Below are 27,701 nucleotides of genomic sequence, written 5' to 3'. Positions count from 1 at the left end.
GACTTCATCTCAAAAAAAAAAAAAAAAGGATTTACAGAAGATGACTGACAAATTAAAATGAACTTAAATTGGAAAGATGAGTTATAAAAGTACTATAGTATTGATAGGAAAATGAAAGTTTAAAAAGATACTTTAAAATGTAGTATAAATGATAATTCACTAATAGCAATATAGATCTAGAACTCATTAACTAAGATCAGAGACAAGGGTGACAGAAGCACACATGTGCAAAGTTCCTTAACTTACTTTGAGGCATGGGGGAGGAAATAAGAATAAATACTGTATTTCTTCTCAACTCATTAATTAAAATATGCATGCATGTGTGTTTTTTAAACATTTTAGAATAAAACTTACTAGCATGAAAAGCAATTATTTCCTTTTATGTTACTGAAGAAAAAAAAGAAGAGTAACCATCCAGCAAGGAATTCAAAAATTACCAACTTTACTTTGAAATATAAATGTGAAAAGTTGGTAGAACAGTGTAAGAATTATTTACTGTGAATTTTTGGGATTCTAAGAGTGCTGATTAGTTTAATATTATAAACACTGTTAATACATCATAGCAGCGTGTCAAATGTTCATCTGAATAGACATTGAAAAAGCCCTTGATAAAATTAAACATCCATTTCTGCTAAAAATTATTTAGAAAATGAAAATGAATTGAGAAATCCATAATGTAGAAAGACATCTAATTAAGACTAATGGCCAATGTCTTACTTTAGTGAAATACCAGAAGCATTTTGTTAAAATCTTTCCCCATTAATATAACACTTTATTCTACACATTCTTTGCAGTCAGATAACACATAAAATGGAAACAAAATATATAATTCAAAGATGGTAAAATTTGTTATATTCATATGACATAAAGAATCTAGAAAATCCAAGAGAATTCAGTGAATAAGTTCTAAAATTAATAATGAAGTAGGTTGTATACAACATGGATATATAGAAGTTAATGCTGTTGTATATTACCAACTATGACCAGTAAGAAATGATAGTGGGAGAAAGGAGTGATATTCTGTGACAGCATTCCATGCCCTTTTCCCATAACCCCACCCCCACTGCCCACCCTCCAAAAGGGCAGAAAATATCATGCTTTGAAATAACCAGAAGACTTGAAAGGGATTGCTATGAAAACACAACAAAACTTTATTTGAAAAGTAAACTGTTATGAATAATGGAAAGATGTGTCCTGTTCATTGGAGAAAAGGCTAAATATTGTTATTTTCCCCAAATTATAGTTGTGATGGTACTTTCAATTAGACTTTTCATGAGTATGTATATGTGCGTTTAACTGTTTTCTTTATTGCAAACACTGAATGCACTCTGTCTGGTTTAAGCAGGGGAGGAATTATTAAAGTATATTAGGTAGCTCACAGAATTAGTATTAGTACCAGAGAGTGAGCATTGGAGGCCAAATACCCTAGAAGAACACCCAGCCCACACCATGGCACTGTGCCAGAGCAGGTCCAGCTCCTGCTGCTCCTGATCTCTGGGTTGCAGAAACTCTTGACACTGATGCTCCCCAAAAGGAGTGCCTCTACTGCCACGTCTGTCATCAAAATTGATTTCTTTGGCAGATCTTCTTCTTATTGCATTGTTTCAAGCCAAAGTTGAGTTTAGCTTAAAAACTCAAAAAAAACCTAGTCTATATTCTAACTGCAAGGAAAGTTGGAAAAGTGGGTGGTGGCATCAGCCCTGCAGAGGCAGGACTCGGCTCACGATATGGGAAATTCCTCTTACGTAGGGAGGTTGCTTAGAAGATAACTGGAGGCCATAAAGATGACAAATGCTTACAGTGGTAACTTGATGTAATGACCCCAGGGTACATCTAGAAAACTCAGTAGATACAATTAGCCAAATAAATCAGTGAGTTGGACCTGACCTACCTGAGATTAACACATATCAGAAAGTGACAATCCAAGCATTCATATATGAATAAGAACAGGAAGGAATGGATGAAGATATGTTGAAGAAAACATCACAAACCACTGCAAAGGAAATAGTTTAATCAACAAATGATACTGGGAAAAGTATATGAAAAATACTTAAGGTGAGCTTCTTTCATACTATATATACTAAAATGATTCATATGGCTTTTAAATTACCTGTAAAAATTAAATGCTAAAAAGTAAAATTAATATATAGTTGAACATTTAATATATTTAGGATGGAGAAATAATTTCTGAGTATGAAAAAGTAGAAGAAATCACTAAAAGGAAAAGATTGATAATAGAAATTTAAAATTCTGTAAGTTAAAAAATACTGTAAACAAAACTAATACACTAACAAATAACTTAGGACGTATCTACAAGAAGTATAATGGGCAGAAGATCAATATTGTTAAGTCATAAAGAGCTTTTTTTAATGAACGTATGAAAATACTACCCCACTAAATAAATAGGCAAAGGACATGAACGGACATCTCAGAAAAGAAATAGAAATGACAGATAAACAGATGAAAAGTTCAACCTCTTATTAATCAAATAAATTTACATCAAAATGATGAGACATCAGTTTCCACTTGATTTGCAAATATTAAACAGCAAACATGGTAATATTCATTTCTGATGATGGTATATTGAAATGGATATTTTCACTACATTAATGTAAATTTACAATGGTTTTAGCGAGCAGCTTGATACTTTATGTCAAGAGCCCTAAAAATAGTTCACATCACTTGAACTAGTATTTGCATTTTATGAAATATAATTTAAGGAAATAATCAGAAAAGTACTCAAATGTATATTTTAGGATGTTAATTGCAGCATTAATTTGTAGTAGTACAAAATTGGAAACACCCTAAACATTAAATACTAAGAAGATTGATGGTTAAATTGTAGTCCATCTGTATAATGGAATAATTTGTAGCCATTTAAAAATCACATTTTTGAAAAATATCTAATAGCATAGGAAAATTGTAATTATAACCTAATTATAAAGAGCAGGACACAAAACAGTATGGTTTATGATCTAATTTGAAAGTATATTTGTATATACGTGTATACACTGTCAAAAAATAAAGACACTACAATATTACATTAGGATTATCGATTTCATTTTTATACTTTAATGTATTTTGCAGATCCTCTGCCATGATCATCTGTTAGAGTCAGATTTTAAAAAGTTATTTTAAAGGTGAGCAGTTCTTTTCCTATGGATTTTAAACGTTTCACCAGAAAAATTCATGTGCATATTGCTTTCACCCTCACCATCTGCCTCAGTCTAAAACAGTTAAACAGTTTTATGTGTAGCGTTTTCCAATATTAGTAGCAGTACTAAAGTTATCCCCTCAGTCTAATTTGTCCTTAGTCAGCCCCGTGGTAGTGCTGGGAATATGCTACTATCTTTTACCTAACATCCACCTAGAAATGTATATGTCTGCTGGAGGTTAGTGTATGATCTGAATGAAGATTGGAATGAGTTTGTTTTTTTTTTTTCGTTCCTTTTTAGAGAGAGTTTTGCTCTGTCATCTAAGCTGGAGTGCAATGGCATGATCATGGCTCTCTGCAGCTTTGAACTCCTCAGGCTCAGGTGATCCTCCCACCTCAGCCTCCTTAGTAACTGAGAACTACAGGCATGTACCACCATGCCTGGCTAACTTTTTGTATTTTTTGTAGAGACAGGGTTTCTCCATGTTACCCAGGCTGGTCTTGAACCTCCTGGGCTCAAGTGATCCACTGACCTCAGCCTCCCAAAGTGCTGAGATTACAGGCATGAGCCACCACACCTGGCTTTGGAGTGTTTTTTTATGACATGCATTGCTGAATAAAAATGTGATTGGTGAGGAGTTGAGTTAATTAATGTAAAATATTACAAAACTATTTAGCAGAAGTTTGTCATCTTTATCTTTTAGAAAAAAAAAGTAAATTAAAAATGGCCTAAGAAACATTGTTCTCCATTAGGATTCCAAAATGATAAATCTGCTAGCCTATAGGGGAAAGGTCAAAATTTTGTTTTGCTGTAACTATATGTCATAAAATATAAAAGCTAAGCACTCCCTTAGGCATTATCTCACATTTTTCCACTTGCTAGCACATTTTTAAGTTTTTAAAATCATACTATGAAATGATTAGCTATTATAACGTTTGAAGTTTTTTTATTTTTGAAATTATAATTTAATTAATAACCAAATGTAGATCTTGTTATTTATTATCTTTATTACATGTCTTGGTAAAACAGAGCCAGGAATTCCTATTGTAGTAGTCCTGGGAAACTAGTCCAGGTGTAACATTGCCCATGATTAATTGGTGATGTACTCAGGCCTGACACCATCCCACTCTACTGCTCCACTGTGGGAGATGCACCTTGATTGCCCAGTGGCCTAATCTAATCCAATGACCTCTTTCTGGGAAAGAAAAAAAAAATTGAGCATGAGCACCCTGCAGGATTTGATACCAGGAACCATCTCCAATTTCTTGAGTAGTTGTCTTCTCTTGCTTCCTGTGGTGCTTGCTTCTGTATTTCTGTTCTTGTTGGCTCCTTTTGCTTCTTGTGCCATTTTAACTATTGGAATCCCTTGGATCACATTCTCTGTCACACTTAATCGTGGCATAAACTCTTTTACCAAGGTCCTTTCTTTCATGCGTGTGCCAGTTTTTCCCACAGCTTTCTCTTGGGTCTGAACCTTTCTCCTGAACACAGATGCATGTGTCTGTTTACTAATAGTCTCTCCATCTGATTGTGTCCTACCAGCACCTCAGATCCAGCTGTTACCCAATAACAAATTTATTTTCTCCAATTTCTGTTTATTCTCTCTGTGATTAGCAACATCATCCACCTTGTCACTCAAACTAGAAGTCTCAGTATCATTTGTTGTTACACCCTCTCTCCCACTTTCCCTCTGAAAAGTGTTTTATACCTGACCCCCCTCCCCAGTGCCACAGCCACTGGTTCCAGGATGTTGCAGTGACAGAGAACTGGGAGCCTGCTTTGGCACTTCCTGGGCTCCACCTCCATCAAATCTCTCTCAGACATCGAAGCTCATTTTTTTGAAAGACATGAACTTAATTATGTCTTTTACCTAATGTAAAACGTTTCATGGTTCATCATGACATACGGGAGTATAGTGGTTATTAAAGTGATTCCCAGATGAGCAGCAGCATCCATCGCCACCGCCACAGACTAGTTAGCAATACAAACTCTGAGGCTCCAACCCAGATCTACTAAGTAAGTAACTGTGAGGGGTGGTGCCCAGCACTCTGTGGTCTAACACATTTTCAAGGTGATTCTGATACACTCTACAGTTGGAGAATTAACTGCCCTGTAGGTTCTAAAGCCTGGCTGTGCATTTGAGTCACATGTGGAACTTAAAGACATACCCAGACCCAAGGCCAATTAAGTCAGAAACTTAAGGTGTCTGGCCTGGTCTGGCCTATATCTTTTTAAAAGCTCCCCAGAGATTTTGATACAGAGTAACGGTAGAGAACAACTTAAACTGTAAAATTCACTTTTTTTTTTCCAGCAGAATCTAAAGTAGTGTTTCTGAAACTTGAATGCACACTGGAGTCACCTGGGAAGCTTTAAAAATGACTGATGATTGCCCTCCACCTCCCTCCCCATTCTGATTTAATTGGTTTGCAGGGTGGCTTGGGCTTTGGGGTTTTTTAAGTTCCCTAGGCTATTTTAATGTGAAGCCAAGGTTAAGATTACTGTTCTAAAGCTAGGATTCAGAAACACTATTGTGCCTAAGAAGCGCCTGGAGTACTTGATAAAAGTAAGGGCCTCACTCAGGTGACGAATCACCTGGAGTACTGCCCTAAAGAGTATTGCCAGCTGGCCCCCGACTGTTGTAGTTACGCTTTCATCCATCCACTTTGCTCCTCACCATTCACTGCTCTGCCTTAATTTCCTACAACTCCCCGTCCATAACATCAGATTACTTCACTTTACTTAAGTGTGTCTTGCTTAAATCACTGGAAGGAAGTATAGGTTATTCAAGCCAATAAATTGTCCTAAATCAATTGATTAGCCATTTGGAAAAGCGGTAAGCCAGACTGCTATCTTGCTCCTTATAAGAAATAAGCCCCATATAGATTTTAAAAAATGAATTAAACCATAAAAGTACTAGGAAAAGGACAGGTGCAGTGGCTCATGCCTATAATCCCAGCACTTTGGGAGGCCGAGATGGGTGGATCACCTGAGGTCAGGAGTTTGAGACCAGCCTGACCAACATGGTGAAACCCCCTCTCTACTAAATACAACAAAATAGCTGGGCGTGGAGGTAGGCGCCTGTATTCCCAGCTACTAGGGAGGCTGAGGCAGGAGAATCGCTTGAACCTGGGAGGCAGAGGTTACAGTGAGCCAAGATCGCGCCATTGCACTCCAGCCTGGGCAACGAGGGCAAAACTCTTCTCTCAAAAATAAATAAATAACTAGAAAAAAATATGGATACATTTGGAAAATAATTTGGGATTGAAGAAGGCCTTTCCAAACAGATAAAACACCTAAAAGCCATAAAGGAAAGTGGTTGACAAATTTGATTAGATAAAAACTTTTCCACAGAAAAGTTACCGTAAGTAACATTAAAAGATAAACACAGATGAGAAAACCAGTCTTCAATATATTGACAGGGTTGCCTTGATGTGAAGAAAAAAAAAAGTAACAATAAAAGACTAACAGAAGAACTCAGTGGAATGAAGTACAAACTCTGGGTACTTTGTACAAAAAGAAACACAAATCATCAGTTAACATTAAAAGATGCTCAGCTTCACTCATAATCATCTGAAGAAACATGAAACGTTATATGAGGTGATGGCTATGTTAATTAGCTTGATTGTGGTAATCATTTTATAATTGTATAGCAAAACATATTGTACACCTTAAATATGTACAATTTTTGTCAAGTCAATAAAGCTGGAAATATATTTATATATTTATATTTATATCTTTATATATATTTATCTTATATTTATATTATATTTATTTATATTTATCTAAATATATATTTATTTATATCTAAATATATATATTTATGTATATTTATCTAAATATATTTATATTTATATATTTAAATATATTTTTATATTTTTATATAAATATATTTATATATTTGTATATATATAAAAATAAAGCAATCTGATGTTATCTGTCAAATTACCAAAATCTGAAAAAATTTAGTATTGGCAAGGTGGAAGGTAGACAGCATCCTATATGTCACTAGTGAAAATATCAGTGCAGTGTCTTTGGAGAGCAATTTAGCGAGAAGGACCAAGGTGAAAAGTGCACTGTACTCAACTGTACCCAAAGTTTTGCTCATAGGAATTTAGCTCTTGGAAGTACATAAATATTTAGAAGATATTCATTGAATCTTCAAAACACTAAAATCAGTATAAATATTCATTCATAAAATACTAAGTAAATGATGCTAACTGAAATATTGGGATATTTGGTGCTGAAAGATGATAATAGAGATTTAGATGGGCTAACACAGAAAGTTATAGATAATTAAAAAATAGCAAATATAGAACTTTATATAAATAATAGAGCATTATATTTGATGTATTATTTTGGGAGGAATTTTTTTATACACATATGCTTGTGAATATACACATATTTCTAGATAGGTACATACCCTATCAAAAGAGGTCACTTCTGAATTGTAGGACTGGGCATGGGGAGGTGGAGGTGGGGACGCAGAGTCTGGTACAGAGCCTGACACAAAAGTGTTTGAATGAACCAGTGAATAACAGTCAGAGGTTGAGAGAGGTTTTTTGGCTATATCGTATGTCTACTTGAATCATTTGAATTTTTTTCCATGTATATATCATTACTCTTGTAATAAAAATTAAAACATGTAAAAATGTGCAGTTCATTTTTGGGACTCTGTCCCTTCATTTTCCTCTGCCTCAAAGCCTCCTTTCCTTTCACTTTTCCTTCTAGATGCAGATCGAAGGTTGCCCCTGCAAAGCTATCCATTATTGTCTCCGAATTCACATCTTCCTTAATTTATCCTTACTACCATGAACACAGAGTTCCACATGCTGGGTCTCTCTTCCTTGCCTCATGGGTTAGAGGCTTGTGGTCAGGGATGGTCTGATTCAGCCTTCTTTCTGCAAAGGCTACCAGGGGTCTGCAAAAAGGGAGGGAAAAGTGGCAGTACTTTACTGTCCAGCTTCTTAGCGCTAGTCTGCCTTAGAGTCGTCACACCTGACCTGACGTACAAAATAATTCACCATTTCTGACCCCTTGAGTATTCTCAGAATACGAAGCTTTGGCTTCATTAAACACAGCCTTCAGAAAGGTTAGCATTCCATTGCATCCATTGTCACTGCCAAGATCACTTGAAGGAAGCCCCAGGTATCATTTGTCTTTGACTTTCTGGCCCTAGCAAAGTGTCCAGCATATATTAACTCTGCATAAGTGCTTTCCAAATGATTTAAAAATTTTAAATATGTGCCTTTTATGTACCTACTTTTTCATTCAAAGAGGGATTTAAAGACCCTGTCATGTTCTTTAAGAGAATAATCACAACTTTTTTTCTCCCATCTCAGTTGGTCCCAGAATACCTGAAGGATTCAACACCTTGCAATAGTAACTGTGGCTGTGTAAGGTAGTGATTCTCTGAAGGTTGACATTTGTGCATACAGAATCTCAAGAGTTGTGTGTGGCTTAAAACAAGCTCCACTAATCACACTTATCAATTATTTTCAGATTGTCTACTAAAGATATCATGGATGCATGTACAGAACATAAATGAAAGGACCTGAAAGGCCATGTTCCTATTATGTATAAAGGCAAATTATGTTTTATGCAAGAAGGAATGATAAGAATTAGAGTGAATACTCTTAGTTTTGCTTCTGATAATCAGTTGTTGAATCTAGATCCCGTGCCTTGATTTTAACTGTCCTAATAATTTTAAATATTATAATATTACATGGACCGTATAATAGGCATTCTGCCTCAAAAAAAATGAAAGCAAGCATGAGATGCACAGATTTTAAGTCAAATATTCATGTTTGTTAGGTATGATTAAAATGAAAACTGGTTTGAACAAACATGAGTAAAGTTGATAGTGAAAATGTAAACATTATGGTTAATTAATGTTTTCTTTCATTATATATTATATAATATAATATATAATTGTATATATTATATAATATAATATATAATTGTATATATTATATAATATAATATATAATTGTATATATTATATAATATAATATATAATTGTATATATTATATAATATAATATATAATTGTATATATTATATAATATAATATATAATTGTATATATTATATAATATAATATATAATTGTATATATTATATAATATAATATATAATTGTATATATTATATAATATAATATATAATTGTATATATTATATTATATAATATATAATTGTATATTATATTATATAATATATAATTGTATATATTATATTATATAATATATAATTGTATATATTATATAATATATAATTGTATATATTATATAATATATAATTGTATATATTATATAATATATAATTGTATATATTATATAATATAATATATAATTGTATATATTATATAATATAATATATAATTGTATATATTATATTATATAATATATAATTGTATATATTATATAATATAATATATACAATTGTATATTATATAATATAATATATACAATTGTATATTACATAATATAATATATAATTGTATATATTATATAATATAATATATAATTGTATATATTATATAATATAATATATAATTGTATATATTATATAATATAATATATAATTGTATATATTATATAATATAATATATACAATTATATATTATATAATATAATATATAATTGTATATATTATATAATATAATATATAATTGTATATATTATATAATATAATATATAATTGTATATATTATATATATATATTTTAACAGAGGTTTTAAATCTTAACCCAGGAACACAGGAGCAATAGAAGCTTAGCGTGTGGGGAGGGGTTCCTATTTTAGAGGGAAGGGAAAACTGTGCATATAATTGGGTAAGAGTAGCAATAGGATTTGGGGTGCGGGAGGTTATGTACGTGCTTAACCCAGGAGGATACCTGTGGGCATTTGGGACTTCTGGATAATTGACATGTTATGATATGCTATTTGTTTGGTTTGATAGGGAAGGAATTTCAGGTCTTAATGCTGTTTTGAGAATACTTAGAGGTCAAAGTGAGGTGAATGTAAAACAGGCATCGAACTAGTATGATTGAGACAAGGAAGAAGAGATGTTGAATTATGGGAGAAAATAGGGAAGTGAAAAAAAAATATTAAGACTTCCTGGTTCAGAGCTCTCAGAGACAAGTGGACGCTTAGAACATGATTTACAGTATACAAGAAATTCTAAGGCTATGGTTCTCAACCCTGGCTGCACATTAGAATTATCTCATTTAAATGGGGTGGGCCAACTTCACCACTATGTAATATCTCTCTGTAAGACAACTGCACTTGCACCTCCAAAACTATAAAAATAATTTTTTTAAATGTTGACATATATAGTATTTTATTTTTAAATATTCTAGTGTGATAAAGCATACTTTTGTGAAAATAAAATTTCTATGCCCCAGACATTATATGGAAAGCTAATGTTGTGTAAATAAGATGGCAATTTTTCTATTACTTGTAATGACATTTTAAATGTGTTTCAGAAAGTGCCTGGGATTAATCACAAAGGGAAAAATAATAACTTGACAGTGAGGAACTGGTGGACACCACCTTAGCCACGTGACCAAAGTTACCAATAACAGGATAAATCAATCTCATGTACCTCTGGATATGTTACACTGAGAAAGATACTTCATCACTTACATGATATTGCTCCCCCACAAATTTCATAACCTGAATCTAGTTTTAAGGAAATACTATGCAACCCAAATTGAGGGACATTCTGCAAAACAACTACCTGTAATCTTTTTTTTTTTTTTTTTTTTTGAGACAGAGTCTCACTCTGTCGTCAGGCTGGAGTGCAGTGACGCGATCTCAGCTCAATGCAACTTCTGCCTCCGGGGTGCAAGCGATTCTTCTGCCTCAGCCTCCTGAGTAGCTGGGACTACAGGCACACGCCACCGCGCCCAGCTAATTTTTGTTGGGGTTTCACCATGTTGGCCAGGATGGTCTCCATCTCTTGACCTCGTGATCCACCCGCTTTGGCCTCCCAAAGTGCTGGGATTGCAGGCGTGAGCCACCGTGGCCAGCCTACCTGCAGTCTTTAAAAGTGTCAAGGGCATTAAGGCAGAGGTACAACTGAGGAACTGTTTCAGACTGAATGAAACCAGAGAGACATAGCAACTAAATGCAATGTGAGATGCTGGATCAGATACTAAATCAAGAGAAGAGAATAGCTCTAAAGGACATTATTTGGACAATTGGTGAGATTAAATGTAAATATGGAGTGCAGATTAGATAATAACATTGTATCAATATTGTATTTCCTAATTTTGAAAATCAGACTGTGGGCATGTAAGAGAATGTCCTTGGTCATATGGCATATATACAAAAATTTAGAGTTATAAGACCATGTTTCTGACTTATTTAAATAGTATTAAAATCCAAATTTAAAAATATGGAGAGAAATAGTAATAAAGTAATTGTAAATGTTAAACAGGTGAATCTGAGTAAAGAGAGAAGAAGCTCTCTGTACTATTGTTACAACTTTCCTCTAAATTTGAAATATTAAAATAAAAAGTCACCAAAAAGGGAGGTTGGGATAGGGCCTGGGTGTTAGCATTTTTAAAGCTTCAAAGGTGATTCTGATATGCAGTTCCCATTGACACCTGTTTATTGATCTAAGGAAATGGAGGAAATGAGTGTGAGAAAAATATTAGAGGAATAAATATCTACAGGCCAAGAGTTTCCAAGATTTCCTGTGTGGTTTGTGGGAACTGAAAAGTCAGAATTCTGATTTGATAGATTCTTGGCACATCACGTATTATTTTATTATGAAGCAACAGGGTTAAATGCCTTTGATCCTTTAAATCTGAACACACTTCTGAAGTTAGAAATTGAAAAATGATAAACTTAAAAGGAAAAGGAAAACACCTTTGCACATATTTTGCTTCTTCCAGATGGAATTCATGTCTACCAGAGGCAAACAAAATGTTTAGCATTTGTTAAATTGGGCCACATTAAATTTAGTATTTATTTTTTAACTAAGAGCCAAAAGAAAGAGATTTATAATAGAGAATACCTTTAGATGGCATTTAGAAAGTTATATGGATATGTGTTTCATTTAAATACTTTCTCTTTGACTAGAAATTACTCAGCAATTGAAACAAACAGTCTGAGAAAAACCCATTTCCTGATAATATCCACCCTTCTTCTAGGAAAAAGGGGGAATTCTTTGTATCTAATTATGTTAAGGAATTAAATCCCTTCATGTAAGATAGAAAAAAAAATACGAATGCATTAGGTTACATTCTTTAACTCAGAGTTTTATCCAGATTCAGTCTATAATTAATTATGTAAGATTAATAGAATGAATCAAGTTTCATGAAATTGCATGATGCTTAGGAATATCTGTTACAGTGGCTATGTTCTTACCTCCCTTCCTTGACCTTACAAATGCTACTCAGTAACTTTAAACAAGGGGTAAAAGTAATCTCTTCTCTGTTGCTAGGAAGATGAATTACTGTAGATGGGAGGAAAACATACAACTTAAAATCAACTTTCTTCATCACTCTTGACATTCACCAGTCTTTACTTGGGATCACCTTGAGATGTGACATCAATTCAGAGTAATAAGGAAGGGTCAATGAAAAGCTAAAACATTCTCAAGAACCCATTATAACACATCTCCAAGGGATTCCTGTCAATGCCACAGCATTTCAAATACAGTACACAAGTTCCAGAGAAACAGCTTCATGAAATGGAGACAGTAGGTATCTGTGTGAGTCTTATGACAAGAAATTGACCTCTTATTGGGTCTCTCTTCCACGTCCTACATGTTTTTCTTTCTATAACCTCATCAGTCATTCCTTAGAAAACATTACATGTCCGTTTATCAACAGTCTATTGTGAAACAGTACATTTTCTGTATACCGTTGTCATTGGCAGGGTTTTCTTAAAAAGTAAGTATGTTTAAGAGCTTTGATTTAAGAAAGTTTCTTTGTCACATGGATAAGGATCCAGAATTGATTTCATGAAGTGAGTTTGGAGTTGGATATACACATCTGTATCTATCAGTAGATGTTTAGCTCTTTACATTGTGTTCACCTATAATCTGTTCTAGCAGATAGCTCGAAGCCCTGTGCATAACAAGAACTTAATAATTATTAAAGTAGAAAAAAACTATTTTCAGTTTGCTGTATAACAGGGACGAGATTAGACACTGAGAACTCAAAGTACACTTTTTGTGTATCTAGATATATAACTGGAGTTTATCCCTTACCATCACTTACAGTTATAAATTATTTAGAGAAAGAGAGAAGTGGAATATTGTCTGCCTATTGTTATACTCCATTTAGTTTTACTTATGGGGACAGGAGACAGAATGATTAAAATGATCATTATCCAAACTTTAATATCTAGCCTGTAGAATTTTCCTTCTCTACAAATATTTTACTTAGCATTGTTGACTGGTTTGAATGTCTGAAATAGATTAGGGCCATGAAATTCATTATGCACTAAATAATATGAGATTTAAAAATGTTATTTGCTCTAATGTACAATAAGAAAATTGTAACAGGATTCTTAAATGTTTAGGTAGTCTAAATGTTACATATGAGAACTGCAATTAAATGTAACATCGTTACATATAATTGCATAATCGTGGACTATGAGCACATTTAATATATTTGAAATTATTTTATGTGGAGCTTCCATAAGTAAAAACGACTAAAGCTTGCCCAGGTGTTCAAGTTTTGCCCTTAATTCTCTCTCACACCCATGAACCATATTCTCCCTCAGTCTTCTCCATCTCAATTAATGCCACCATATACCCATTTGCTTCTAAAATCTTGAAGTCTTCTTTGTGTTCTTTTCCCCTTTATTCCACTCAGTTCCATTTTTCAGCAAATCCCATTGGCTCCGCTGCCAAAACATAACAGCTCTTCAATCACCCTATCTAAATCACCATCTCTCTTACCTTGTCTGTGCTGGTAGCCTCCTAACTCATCCCCCTGCTTCCACTCTTGCCTGCTTAAAGCCCGCTGGCCACAGAACAGCTAGAAGGCTCTTTCTAAAATGTAAATAAAATCATGTTATCCCTCTCTATAGAGTAGATGATTAGTAAATATTTGTTGGCTCAATCAGTCAAGCAGTGAGTAATGGTGCTATAGCTATGGAAGGGTCAATAAGACAGGGACAGGAAAAACCAAAGATTCAGGGAGCCCAGATTATAAGAAAGCCTTGATTCATTGTGTATAATTCTGTCTTTACTTGAAACTTAAGCATATGAGTCTACTTCTATTGATTGGCCTGCCTGTGAACACTTGACAACTCACCCAGAGAATTCCACTGACGGCCAATCAAGGTTTTTTTCTTGGCCACTTAGAGTCGAAGCAGCTGCCCAGGTTTAATTAATAGTCTACAATTATATCTGGAGAGGAGCCGGTTTGAGACAGGTGTCTAAATGAAAGGGAGATTCCTAGCTCTCTTCATGAGTCACCTGTCTGGGTCTGGTGAGATAGACTCAAAGTTCTCAGGGGGAACGGAACTGTTATTTTAGAGTTCACTCAGGTTGAGGTTCCTGCATCGTGTTCCAGTGCCCACTTTATCTGCTGGTATTCATCATACAAGGAGATCCTAGGTTTGATTCTGTGAAGTTTGGTTTCAGGGTTTTTAAGCAGTGTCCATTTGCCAGGAATCTCCAACAAAGCAGTAAGAAACACAGCACTGATTGTTATGGTGCAAATGTCACAACTCATTTAAGGGGATCATCAAGTAATGACAACAAAGATTCAAATGGGGGCTTACTCTTTGATCCACCAGGAGTTTAAATAGCAATTATCATTAATTCTTGGATTCCCCCAGTCCTGATAGAAATTCAAGCTATCAGAAACTATCATTTCACAAACAGACAGCTATTAAAAGCACATTAATAATCTATAGAGGGCATAGCATATGCCTTTTAAAAAGATTTGCAGCTTGCTTCTATGTGGCAAAGACACAGGACTTCTCCAATCTAATTACAAAGCAATCAAACAATTTAATTAATCTGGAAATCACTTTCTTAACAATAGCTGCCGCTAAAATGAGGCACCCTGTGTAGTGCCGTTAGGTAAAGTATGTTTTTCCTACACTGTTTATGTATTAGCCATGCTAGTTCCCCAGGGGGATCATGGAGTTAATTACCTACCTAATGCCTGACCACTACTAAGGTTTACTCTACCAGGTCAGAAACATCAGCAGCGATACCAGCAGTCTATAAAGTGTCCTAGCACTCAAACATCCAAGAGCCAGCAAATCCCTGGGAGCAGCAGGATTTTAGTTATAAGCAAGTGCTGCACATATGGGCAGAGAATTAACTGGCACCAGTTTTCATTTGGGAGTCTCTCAGGTATTGCTTTGCAGATGGGTGGATGAATTCAGAGAGCAGTGCTATGAGGAGTGAAGGTCATGTATAAGACTCGGGTTTCACTCCTTCTTACTCTCATCCTGGGGAGGCACTGTGCATGTGCACAGCAGTCAAGTCCTCATCGCTGAGTTTAGAATATATAACATGTGCTTTATAATTTGGCCTGTTCTAAATTAGCAGTATTTTGATCACTGTATAACAAAATAGTATTGCTAAGTCTTCAGAGACTGAGTAGGAATCAATTTTTATTTCAAATAAGAACAAAGACTTCAGAGATTGACTTCTACCTGCCTAATCTGCTAGTCTTATAATTCCTCCCTAAGGAAAATGGAGGAATTTCTGTAATAAGTAACACAGAAGTCTATAGAATGCTCATTTACCCTTTTCTTCTGTTACCACCACGACTCCATTTCTCTCCCAAAATTTCCTATTAGAGGGTCAGTCATTTTCCCAGTCTACCCACATTGGAAACATCAGTCACTTTTTTAGCCTGTATCCTTTTTCACTTGTTTCCAATCTGCTAACGACTACGCTTGGTTTGCCCACCAGAATATCCTTTCTCTTGACCTTCCATGTCCTGGTCTAGGTCCCTCCTCCTCTGCTACTCCCCTGGCCACCCATACCAATTACACTCAGGCCAGCTTAGAACCTCCAGCATCTCTCTCTTGCCTCCAAGTATTCCTTAAAGCCTCTAACTAATCAGTACCAATAAACACAGCTCATTGGCTTTCCCAGTCTGAATTCCCTTCAGTCAGAGAAACTGTCTCGATTGCCTTGCCCTACTGTGTTTGGGTTGTTTCTGACTCCTTCCTGAAGTCGCCTTCTGTTTCTCCTCTTACCTAAAACCTGCTAAACTGCCCTGAAATTGAGCTAGAGTCCCTTGTCCTTAAGGAATTATCAGTTGCTCTAGCCCACATCACTCTCACTCATTTTCTCTAATATCCTCTGACAGTTAAGAGCCTTAATGATAATTCATATGTGTATGTATATGCGTGTATACATATATATATATTTGCATTTTAATTTAGCTTTTTGGTCTGACATGAAGCAGAAACATCTGCGATTAGTAAGATAGAACTAACACCTCTATAGTCTTGAAGTTGAAGATGTGGGAATTTAAGTTAGGTTTTACAGCAGCGTAGTAGATGAGAAGAAAATGAGGAAAATGTTCAAGCAATGGACCTAGAAAGGCAGCCTAAGATGCGAAGGCAAAATCTGAATATGGGAAATGGTTAGTGGCAGCCTTGTTTTATTTTTATTTTTTTTTTTATTTTTTAGAGCAGAGTTAAATTCACCTCTTTATCTGTATCTCTGCCCATTCATCCTGAAGATGATGGGTCAGCATGGGGACCATTCACTAATATCCCTAAAAGTGAAAAGGGTTTTAAGTCAATTCTTTGTTTCTTCTTTCTTCAGATTAAAAAATATATATTAATAAGCTCTCTGTATTCTAGTTGATCACATTGTAATCTCCAGGTATAGTGTTTTCTTTACAAAGAACACAGGGCTAAGAATTTGGTGCCAGGTTTCATTGGCCTTATGATTTCATTTTGAGTGAATAAGTGTAGCAGGGATTGTTCTTAGAATGTCTTGGCTTCAGATAATCAGTTATTGTGTTACGCCTAATTATTTACTGGTAGTTTGCTCTTTATGGTGTGTGAGCAAATTGAACACTTTTCCCAAATGAAAAACAAAATTTATATGAATATTTCTGGCATTAGATTATTTCCTTTAGGAAACAAAATTTTTAGCCATCTTGAAATTTGAGATTTTTAAAGGAATATGAGGAGAAGTATACAAGCTAAATTAGGGGTGTTGGGAGAGGGGATGAAGGCTATTGAGAGAAGTTGAAAGAACTTAATTTAGCTGTGTGTAATAAATGGACAAAATGAATCCTGGATTACTGGATGGCAAAAGCAGAATTCATTTCTCCAGGGGCCCAAGGAATAACAGATGCAAAGCCATGATAAATTTCATTGCAGCAGGGGGAAAAATGCTTCATGATTCTCTATCCATAAAGAAATGGGCTTCTCAGCGCTTCCCAGTTAAATGGCTGTGATTGTGCTGTCTGTCTTAAAGTTAATGTCATTTGTTGAAGACATCACTATAAAATTTGCAAGCTTCAGTTAATTGAAAAATTTCGGTAGAGATATAGCCAGTCCAAAAGTCCTCAAGGTAACACTAAACTTATCCTCCTTAATGTGTTAGTCTATTCTTTCTGCACACTGGTAATAAATTGTTTCTACCTTTACAGCCATGTACTGACTTTGACATAAAATCTTGTCTTCCTTACACCCAATTACAATAGTCACTTTCATTAAGAAACCAGTAATGTGGCAATTGGCTTGCCCTTAGGGATTAAACATAGCTTCCTGATTTATTTTTCCTTTTTCCTTTTTCTAGAAGGTACAGGATTGCTTTGCAGCCTTTCCTTGCCCACTTATTTAAACCAGCTACAGTTCCATGTGGTCCTCAGACAATTCCGCCAATCTAATTAAACATGCAGAGGGAAGCAGGGTGGTCTGGAGTGTCCTGAACTTGCCCTCGCCAGCTGCTGGCCAAGCTTTCTCAATGATCAGCAGCAGGTTGAGTGGGCTAATGGAGAAAGTAACAAGCCCCAGAGGAGCTGCCCTCCTTCCAACGAGCAATCACTGCCCCACACCACCCCTGAAGGCCTGGGGAAGATGAGCTCTGCCAGCCTTTGTGTGGCTGTGGCTTTTTGAGGCTGCCTGGCCAGTCACAGTCCAGCTGCTTAGGAGCAGAGGGATTGTTGAGGAAAATATTGACAACGGGTAATCCTGCTGAGCCACTTGGCAATGCTGAGATAGATCTGGGTCATTGAGAAATAGGTCCAAACTGCTGTGGTCTTCCCAGTGTTTTACAACTAGTTCTGACACATCCACCTTTAAAATATGTGCTTCAGAATATGAGGATTTATCTTCAGGAACTCAGACTCTTATTCATTCTACTGTAAACAAAAAGTACTAAGGCTGCCTGCTAAAATGGAAAACACCTCCAACTGAAGCGTATGCTTACCCATGCATCCTGCTCATTGAAATGTTCGCATCTGGAGGGTCACAACCAAGACTTGTATATATTCATTACTCTATCAGATTGAAATATTTGTATTGTTATGTCCATGCAGGACTCCTGGTTGGTGATATAGCTGAAAGTGTTTATCCGTGTGTCTTGCACACTTAGAAAGCTGTGCTGGAACTCATGCTCCCCCATCCCCATCTCCTCCCCCCCGCCCACCCCACCATCCCTGGTCCAGGTAAAACTAAAGCATTATTGGAGGAAAGGACATTCTACAGAAATGTAAATAAACTTATTTCTAAGGAGAGAATTATTGATGTGGAAATGATACACAAAATCATGTAGTAAATTTCTCTCTTTTCTCTTTCTCTAGGAAATAGCCCTCAAGATAGTCCAAGAAATTTCTCCCCCAGTGCCTCAGCCCATTTTTCATTTGCACGGAGGTAAGGACTTTTTGTGAGAGGAGGCATAAGGTCTTATAGAGAGAATCCCATTTTCCTCTCCCTCTCCCCACTTCTCCCCCTCCCCACTTCTTCCCGTCCCCACTTCTCCCCCTCCCCACTTCCCCTTCCCCCCACTTCCCCTTCTCCCCCTCCCCACTTCCCCTTCTCCCCCTCCCCACTTTTCCCCCATCTCACTTCCCCCCTTCCCCTCCCCGCTTCTCCCCCTCCCCTGCTCCCTGCCTTGTGAGGTCCTGCTCATTATTCTGTAAGGCCTTCTCCAAAGCCCCACTGGCCAAAGAGCTTAGGCTGCCACAAAACTTTGTTTTAACACACCTGCTTTAACAGTTTCAAGGCAGCAATTTAGTGATCTCATTGAGAAAAAGCCATGCATGGGCTATAGGATGTTTTCTGCTTTCTCTTCCTATCATGTTTGCAATTGGGCACCAGACGTCAAAGATAGATGTCTCATAACGGGACCACTGAGTCAAGAGGAAGTGTTTTCATTGTTCAGAGGATAGCAGGCACACAATGTCATGTCACACCATGTTCATTGTGGATTTTCTGCTATGACGTAGCCAAGTCAGAGGAGTGTGCACAGTCATCTCTTCTGTGTTCTGCATGTGAAATTTGTCTGCTTCGCCCTGTCAGATGCAATCCTTCACCTTCCTGGGCTCCTTCATCCCTCTCACGTGCATAGCTTGTCCTCCTCTGCCCAGGAAAAACACCGAGAAAACAAAATGGCACCTTCAGCCAAGTTTCTGAATATTCAGGATAAACTCGGTTTATGGTCTGAATGTCCTAGATATTTGTTCGGTTTTCCTCAGAGACCTAACTATATCCTGAAGTGGATTAAAGTAGCACTTAATAAAGACATATAGGTAGGTTAAAAAAAATACTTGTTCTTACACATGTGACTAACTAGCAAAACTTGCAGTGCCCTCACGACCGTTTGTCAGCATGTCATGTATTTTACATTACTAAGTCTAGAAAAAAAAGTTGCGGCATTTTCAGAGTTCTGTGTAATTAAGATTTCATTATAAATCTGATGTAAAAAAGTTTGTTCTTTCATAGTTTAGTTGTTTCCCATCATGTGTTAAATGCCTTTATGTATCTCACCATGGGGACAATACAAGAGTGATAAAAACATCATCTCCAGGGAACTTATTGAGACCACTGTTTTTACCCCCAGCTCCAGCTTTTCTTTTTTCAGCTTATTTAGTACTGTAAGAAAATGTACTGGTCCCAGAAAGCCTGTTTACCCAGTGAATATTAATTCATAATAGTGTTACTATTCCAAGTGGAAAAAATATCCTATAAAAATTGATAAACAAGTGTTTACTATAGTCTTTAAAACATATCTCTATAAAGGGGAGAATGCATTTAATTATTATAAGTAATAAGCAAAATGGAAATCTCATGGAGTGCATTTAAACATGACAGAAATCACAGTATCTTAATCCTGGCAGATTTATAAAAATGGAGAGAATCTAATAATTAAATAGGTGACTCAAGGACACGTGAATCTGGTTTCCATGCTATTAAAAAAATACATAACCCCCCCAGGCATGTTAATTTTTGACAAATAAACCATAAACCGTGACAGGAGATTATCACAGGAGACCTCTAGTTCATTTTGCATGAATTTCCGAATGGAACTCCCTCCACACTCTTCAAAAAGTATTAATTTAGTTTAGGACATGAGTGATCATCATTTTAAATTGTTATTCAAGTAAACAGAACCCTGTGTTATGAAAACTCAAATTGGTGTATTTTTATGTAACATCTGGGATATGTCTCTCCATTTTAGAGTTGATTTTTCCTCAGGCAACATGGAGATTCCACTCCTAGGCCTCTGTTACCTTCCATTTGGTGCACATTGCTGAGCCTTTAAGAAGTAATGTCATTTTGAGACTCCCACATTTTATTGTTTTGTAAAATTTAGTCCAATTGAGGAAATATTGCTCTGTTTTTAAAAGTAGTCTTGGGTAAAGGGATAAAAGTCTGGCTTATTAATCTTTTCTGACCTTTCTTACCTTATGTGATAATACTTCCCTAGTAGCCATCCCTTGTAACAAAATAGTCCAAGTATAGACTAGAAAGTATAATGACACAGACTTGCTTTCTATATTTTAAAATGCAGATTTGAGAGTGAAATTATCGAATTAATTTTTTACTATTAAGTAAAATAAAAGATGAAAGTGAGAACCATAGTATAGATTTTGTCTGGAGGAAGGCCACATTTTCACATTGCTAATTGTGGTATTAATTTACAATCCACCTGATTGTGGACCTACTTAATCCTTTTTTCCCTGGCGGTAAAATGGAGGTTAAAAATACTCTCGTGCCTTTCCCAGAAGTTGTGGAAGTTTATGTATTGCAGACTGCTTTCACTTTTGATGGCAACATAGAACCCTCCAAGAAATGCTGTGAGTCTCTCCTAGTTCCCTAGTTATTATGCACTAGGTTGAATCTCCAAGTGTATTTCCACAAGCAAATTACTACAACAAACTTGCCTGCTGAGTTCAGGTCATCAGACAATTGTTGAGTACTGGGCTGGAAGTCAGGCCTACTAAAGATCATTGGCTCTGGTTGTCAGTTTCCAGATGATCCTGTTTTTCCTGCTCCCTTTCTGTTTTTATTCATTTGAATCTGCTGAGTCTGATCATTGTAACCTCCCAGTTACACCTTCAGAATTCTGGAGTAGATTTTAGTTATTTTAGCTATATTGGCATAGTTCAACTTGTTCCAACATCAACTAGAATATTTGGTGTATCACTCCAGGTAACTATAACAATAAATCTACTTCCTCTTCATACAGTTAGAATAGCCAGGTTGATACTGGAACTTTTCATTCTTTCTTTGTTGTATACCATATTAATCTAAATTTTTGTGAGTGGTATTGAAATGAGGGTTGTTATTTTTTTGCTGATCTTTTTTGTGTCCCGTGTTCCCATCAGATGTTTTTCCCTTCTTACTTTTTCATTTAATATAACACCAAGATTCCCACCCACAAGGAAAAAGACTCTTTTCAAGAAAGGCTTGTTGCATTGGCAAGAATGTAGTCTTGTCTTCCTATAACATTTTGTTGGTAGCTACTGCAAAGAAAAGACAACATTGTTAGCAGGATTGTGCTTGTGTGATACCTTTCTTGAAAAAAGGGCATGTTCTCTCTTAAGTACTGTAGATAGCATGTATAGTAACTTCTGATGTGCAGTTGTCATGGTGATGAAAATGCAGTGGTCCTTTGTGCTCCATTTGAGTAAATAGACACAGACAACTTAGGGAACTTTATGAGTTGTAAATTATTTCTGGTCCCTGGCTGTACAGAGTACTGAGCACATTCTTGTTTAAACATCTTTCTAGTTGTGTGTTTTCTGGAGCAAGCAAATGTAATTTATGCTTCAGAACTAATAAGAACATGTCTTCTCTTGGAATTGCTCATTCATCTAAAATATGTTCATTGATAACTGAGGGGAAGGAGAGTTAATGCATCACAAAACAAAATCATGGTGGGGAGAAATTGTGTCCCTCACTCTTTCCAGAGACTAGTTTCTGATAATTGCTATTAAAGGGACTGAATAATTCTTTTAAAATCATATCCTTTTCTTACTTTATCAAATTGGAGGTGTTTAAAATATATAGTGCAGGTATGGATTCTTAACTCTTTAATAAGTAGCCAAATAAAATAATATCAACCAGTGTCCATTTAATAATCAAGTATCTTTGTAAGCATGTTATTACAATTACTTTCTTCTTAAATCATTAACATTTTCAGTTGTTTAAAAGTATTTCAAAAGAACATATAATTTATCTCAATTTCTTTTATCTGATATATTTACATACATCTTACCTTGCTTCTTTTTTTTAACATACTTGATTCAATTGTACTCCAATCATGGTACAGAAATGACAGGTAAATTTTACTAAAATCTTAACATTGTAGTAGTTCTGTGATTTGTCCACTTGAATTTTTCCGTTTTGTCTTTGTGGACCATTTGCATTTATTGGAGGTTACATCCATGGCAGCCTATAATTTTATTTTCCTATGAATATAAATTTAGGCTAAAATGTCAGTTTTTTACGTTAACATCTAACTGTGACATTTCTCAAATTCAAGCCTAATGTTGTTGAATTCCCTAACTTCAACTTATTGTGAATGTATCCCTGGTAAATTTTGTCCACTCTTGTCACTTGGCAAGTTAACATAATAACAAACGTAATAACACGAATTACAAAATGTCCATATATGACACTGCAGTCTTAATGATCTAAAAATGCAATGTTGCTTTTTTTTAAGTGTGTTTTTCCTTTTTTTTGCACCTTGACAAATTTGCATAGAACATTCAAAATGTTCTGTGGCTTTTAAGGCACAGTCTTGCGTTTAAAGTAATAGCTCTGGAATGCCAGAGATTTCAGAAAATTTGCTTTCTGTTGTCCCCTTCCCTTTGCAGCAGTATTGTTTCTACTGCTGCATTCACTCATCTGAGACCCTTGTAATGACCCTTATCCACAGCCAAACTCCAACTGAGAAACCACCCATTCTATCATCACTTGAAGTTAAAACCACCCTTTTCATGGCTCCTGCCAGCTTTGCCTCTAAGACTGAGGCAAACAACTTTACTCTTTGCATTAAGTTCGATCACTAGTAGAGAAGGTTTCACTCTGCCCCCACTGTTAACTGGCCAGAGCTGGGCTGCACGCTCAAAGACTCTGCAGGAGGCTTTGCTGTAACAAGCCAGGTCATGTCCGAAGGCAGTAACTCTTAAGAGATTCTAAGCATAAGGTCAGTTACTTACTTAATGCTAAAGTTATTTGACACTTCAGGCCTGAGCCAGCCATGAGCCTAATGATCCCTTCTTCCCTAAGCATGATGAGTAGAACTGTTCCTTGAAAATAATAAGCAGAAAGTGTTTCGGATGCAAAGAAAGTCCCCACAGGCCCTTGTGCCATGCTGGAAGTTAGCCCCTTCCAAAGATCATTTGCTCTGGTTATCAGCTTCCAGATGAGCATGTTTTCCTCCTGCCTTTCTGTTCTTATTCATTTGAATCTGCTGAGTCTGACCATTGTAATTATCCCTGGTATTCATTTTGTCAAAGTATATTAGTGAGACATCAATAATATGGATCAACCCATTCCCTTTCTACTTGTTTGGTTGTATTGATTCAGTTTAAATAAAAGTCAACCTACTGTATAATGTTTGTTTACCCTGACCCTTGCTGAACATTTCCACATCCTCACAGACTATGTTTGTGTCATTTGTTTGACTAAAAATACTTAGTTTCCCTGGGGTTCCCATGTGACAGTACGCCAGTGTTGGCCTAAGCTAAACTCACTTTCTCAATAGGACTGATGGACGCCGCTGGTCGTTGGCTTCTCTCCCTTCCTCTGGCTATGGGACAAACACACCCAGCTCTACGGTCTCTGTAAGTGCCTGACTTTTTTTTTTTTTTTCTCTTCCTCACAACAACAGAGCTATTACACAGGCAGTGTTTTCTCTGGGTGTTTCCTGGTAGGGAGGAGAAGATAAATTCTGCATGTCTGCCACTCTGAATAAGTGACACATCAAATGATGGCCTGACAAAAATAAAAAGGACATACTTTCACTGCAAGCTTTTAAACTGTAGTGCATAAATTGAGTAAGTTCCAGGATCACAAGTTTGGAGGAGACTGGAAGCTTTCATTTTAATAACATTTGGTGTAGTTCGGGGGGAAAAACACAATCTAGTTTTATTGCTTTGGTTCCATGCCAGTGACATTATGCTAAAAATGCCATTGAACTTCGATAGACTGGGTCTTTCTTCCTATGTGGCTTAGATAGAGGTTTGTTTTGTTTTGTTTTCTTTCTCCTTCAAAGAAAAAAAAAAGGCAAGTCTTAATTTGTCTGTGCCTTCTAGGTAAGAACTTTCTTTTAAGAAAGAATTAAAACAACTTAGAAGAAGGTTAAGATAAATAAAGACATGGTGGAATTATGAAAATAGGATAGAGGAAAATGGATACTCTTGCCCCAAACTATAACATTTCAACAAGAGACCTAGCAATTACTGGAAACAACTCAGTAGGTTAGATGTATGTTTTTTTAGTTTATGTTAGTGATCATGTGGGATAACTGTATCTGCAGGGCTATAGAAACAAGGTGGTCATTTAGAAGGGCCTAGTAGATTGCAGGTGTTCAATATATGGAGTGATCTGGCTCTCTTTGTACCAGCGAGGAATGTGGACCTAGAGCCTCATTTGGTCAAAATCTCTGGTTTATTGTTTAGGGATATCCATCTATTGTATTTTTGATAGCCCCCAGCACTCCATTAAGCACATAGATTAGGCCACTTAATAACACTTGAATGACAAGAAACTACATTTAAATAAATTCTAACTGATATCACCTCTGCCTTATTCTGATATATTTCCAGAATTCCAAGTATAATAATATAACGTAGATTTTCTGGAGTACCTTTAAAACCAAATTGTTAAAAGCTGTTGGGTTATGTTTACCATCTCTTTATGGTATTTCATTGAGCAGAGGTAATTTATTTTTCTATCCATTATTCCATTTTGTTGTGATATATGAGTCTATTGTCCATTTAGATCATATTTTTAGAAACATCCTAACAACCTTGAGTAGTTTCAGAGGCATATCAGCATCAGTAAAAGATGCTTAAAAATCCTGAATAGCATGAATGAATAAAATTGTCAGTAAATAATAGTGAAGTCATCCTTGATTCTTATGGCAGTCACTATCAGTGGTTATTGGCCAATATTTTAGACGTGTCTTTTAACTCCAAATTGTTTTTTTTTTTATTTCAACTCTGTCACCTTGCATTGCCTTCAGTCAAGTTTTATTATAACTTGGACATAGAAGTCTCTCTTTTGCAAGAAAAATAGGGGTGAGTTCAGGATTTGTATTCTTTCCATCTTTAGTAAGTCATTCATCATTTTTAAAAGTGAATCCATAAAAAAAGGTGAGCTACATAAAATCAGACCCTGTTTGGTACAAATAATGTTTAAAATAATTTTGTTTTATAAATACTTGTTATATGCCAGGTGCTTGTCTAAATTCTTAAAATGCATTGGCTCATTTAATCTTAGCAACATCCCCTATCATGTAATTGCTGTTGTTTTTTTCATTGTATGGGCCAGAAATCTGAGGCACAGAGAGACTGTTTAACTGAGTGACTGTTTACTGTTCCCTTGTTTTCTCAGTAAGAATACGGTAAGCAGTTTTAGAACCCAGCATCTTGGCTCTTTTAAAGGAATTTACATGGCATTTTTTCAGATAAACCTTGTAATTAATAAAGCTGACCTGGTCGTCAGTCAAAATGAAATCGTTGCTGTCTCTAAATTCTGTATGTGCCTACGGAAGACACCCCCAAGACCATTTTTAGTCATACACACATACTTTGTGTTTCTGACAGCTCTTCTCTGAAGTGTTTATTTTATTGAAGACATTAGTATCATATAATTATTAGGCTCAATATTCCTATTTTTTCCTCCAAAATGAAATTTTAGCTTCCAGAATTACTCCTTTTGCCAACAGACAGAAGGAACTATTTAGATGATGGACTGCAGGTGCTGTAGTGTGAAAGTTCAATTATTTTTTCTCCTTATTGATTGTTGATAAAAGTGATGAGCGAAAACTAGGAAAGCTACTTCTCTATTTTTCTCAGTTTCTTTGTGTCTCTATTCTTTAAATATTAGGGCAAAAACTGTGTAAAACTTCTTAGTAGTTGCAGGTTTTTCTTTTCTAAAGCTAAGCTGAATCACTCTTAGATTCTTATTTCCCTGGGTTAACTGTTAGTCATTTAGCCAATCAGAAATTTACTTTAACTATTTAAAAAATCAAAATGTAGAATATATACGAATAAAATTGCAAGCATTTTGAAAATATAGTTTAAACTTTACAGATAATTTCAGCTGTTGTCTGAGTGCCAGACTGAAATGTAAACATTATAATATCTGTATCCTTTGGCTATTATGGAAACTGCAAAATTGCTAAATGTTAAAAATGCTATATTCGGAAATTTGAAAGATTTAGCCAGATGAAGTAAATCAGTCATCCCAGAGAATATTCAGTGTTGTGGTTTCTTGAAACATCACAGTTTGCAGTTAAAATTAATTTTTGGACCTTTTCCAATGTGATATTCAGATAATTCTTAATTTTGAAATAAGTACGACAGAATTGTATCAGTAGGAAGACATTCTCCCATATGTTTCTTACCAGATAAATTATTTTCTGCTGAAAGTACAGAAATAAGAATATAAATACTCATAAAAATATGAAGTATGTCTATCAAATGATATGATTTAATAAAAAGTAGAAACTTGTATGTGCATATGAATACTATCCTTTGCAAAATGGTTACCTGGAGAGACTAAGTGCTTACTGAATGATATCATGACTCAGAACATGGTTTTGGAACTCTAATTGCCTGAAGAACTAGCAGCATAATTTTTTGTGTTAATCTTCATTCTTTGGACCCTTCTCCGAAGTCAATAGATACTGTTCCTGTGCAAGTACAGTTGCATGGTATCTTGAGCCTGGTGTGTTTTGGAATTTTCACTTTTAGAAAGGCAACATCCCTGTTCTGTACATAACAGACCAGCAACAGTGGGGCCAGCTGCTCATAATCAAATATATTAATATTTCTGCAGCAGTTTGAATCAACATTCATACTAAGTAGATTAAATAAATATTTTAAACAGCTTCCCATCAGTTCAGTTGGTGCTT

The 27,701-nt window shown here is 35.6% G+C and overlaps 1 protein-coding gene across 13 annotated transcripts in view; it reads left to right on the top strand.

Moving 5' to 3' along the window:
• Window positions 1–27,701, top strand: part of MAST4 (microtubule associated serine/threonine kinase family member 4) — a 582,575-nt gene that overhangs the window by 484,330 nt on the left and 70,544 nt on the right. For all 13 annotated transcript variants that reach the window (XM_055112338.3, XM_034960015.4, XM_055112337.2 and 10 more), the window contains 2 exons: window positions 18,910–18,979; window positions 24,324–24,402. In XM_055112338.3, the coding sequence (XP_054968313.1) occupies window positions 18,910–18,979; window positions 24,324–24,402 (149 nt within the window). The remainder of the gene's footprint in view (window positions 1–18,909; window positions 18,980–24,323; window positions 24,403–27,701) is intronic.

Source organism: Pan paniscus, chromosome 4 (assembly GCF_029289425.2).
Source record: "Pan paniscus chromosome 4, NHGRI_mPanPan1-v2.0_pri, whole genome shotgun sequence".
NCBI classification, from domain to species: Eukaryota; Metazoa; Chordata; class Mammalia; order Primates; family Hominidae; genus Pan; species Pan paniscus.
This window is presented reverse-complemented; position numbering and strand designations above follow the sequence as displayed.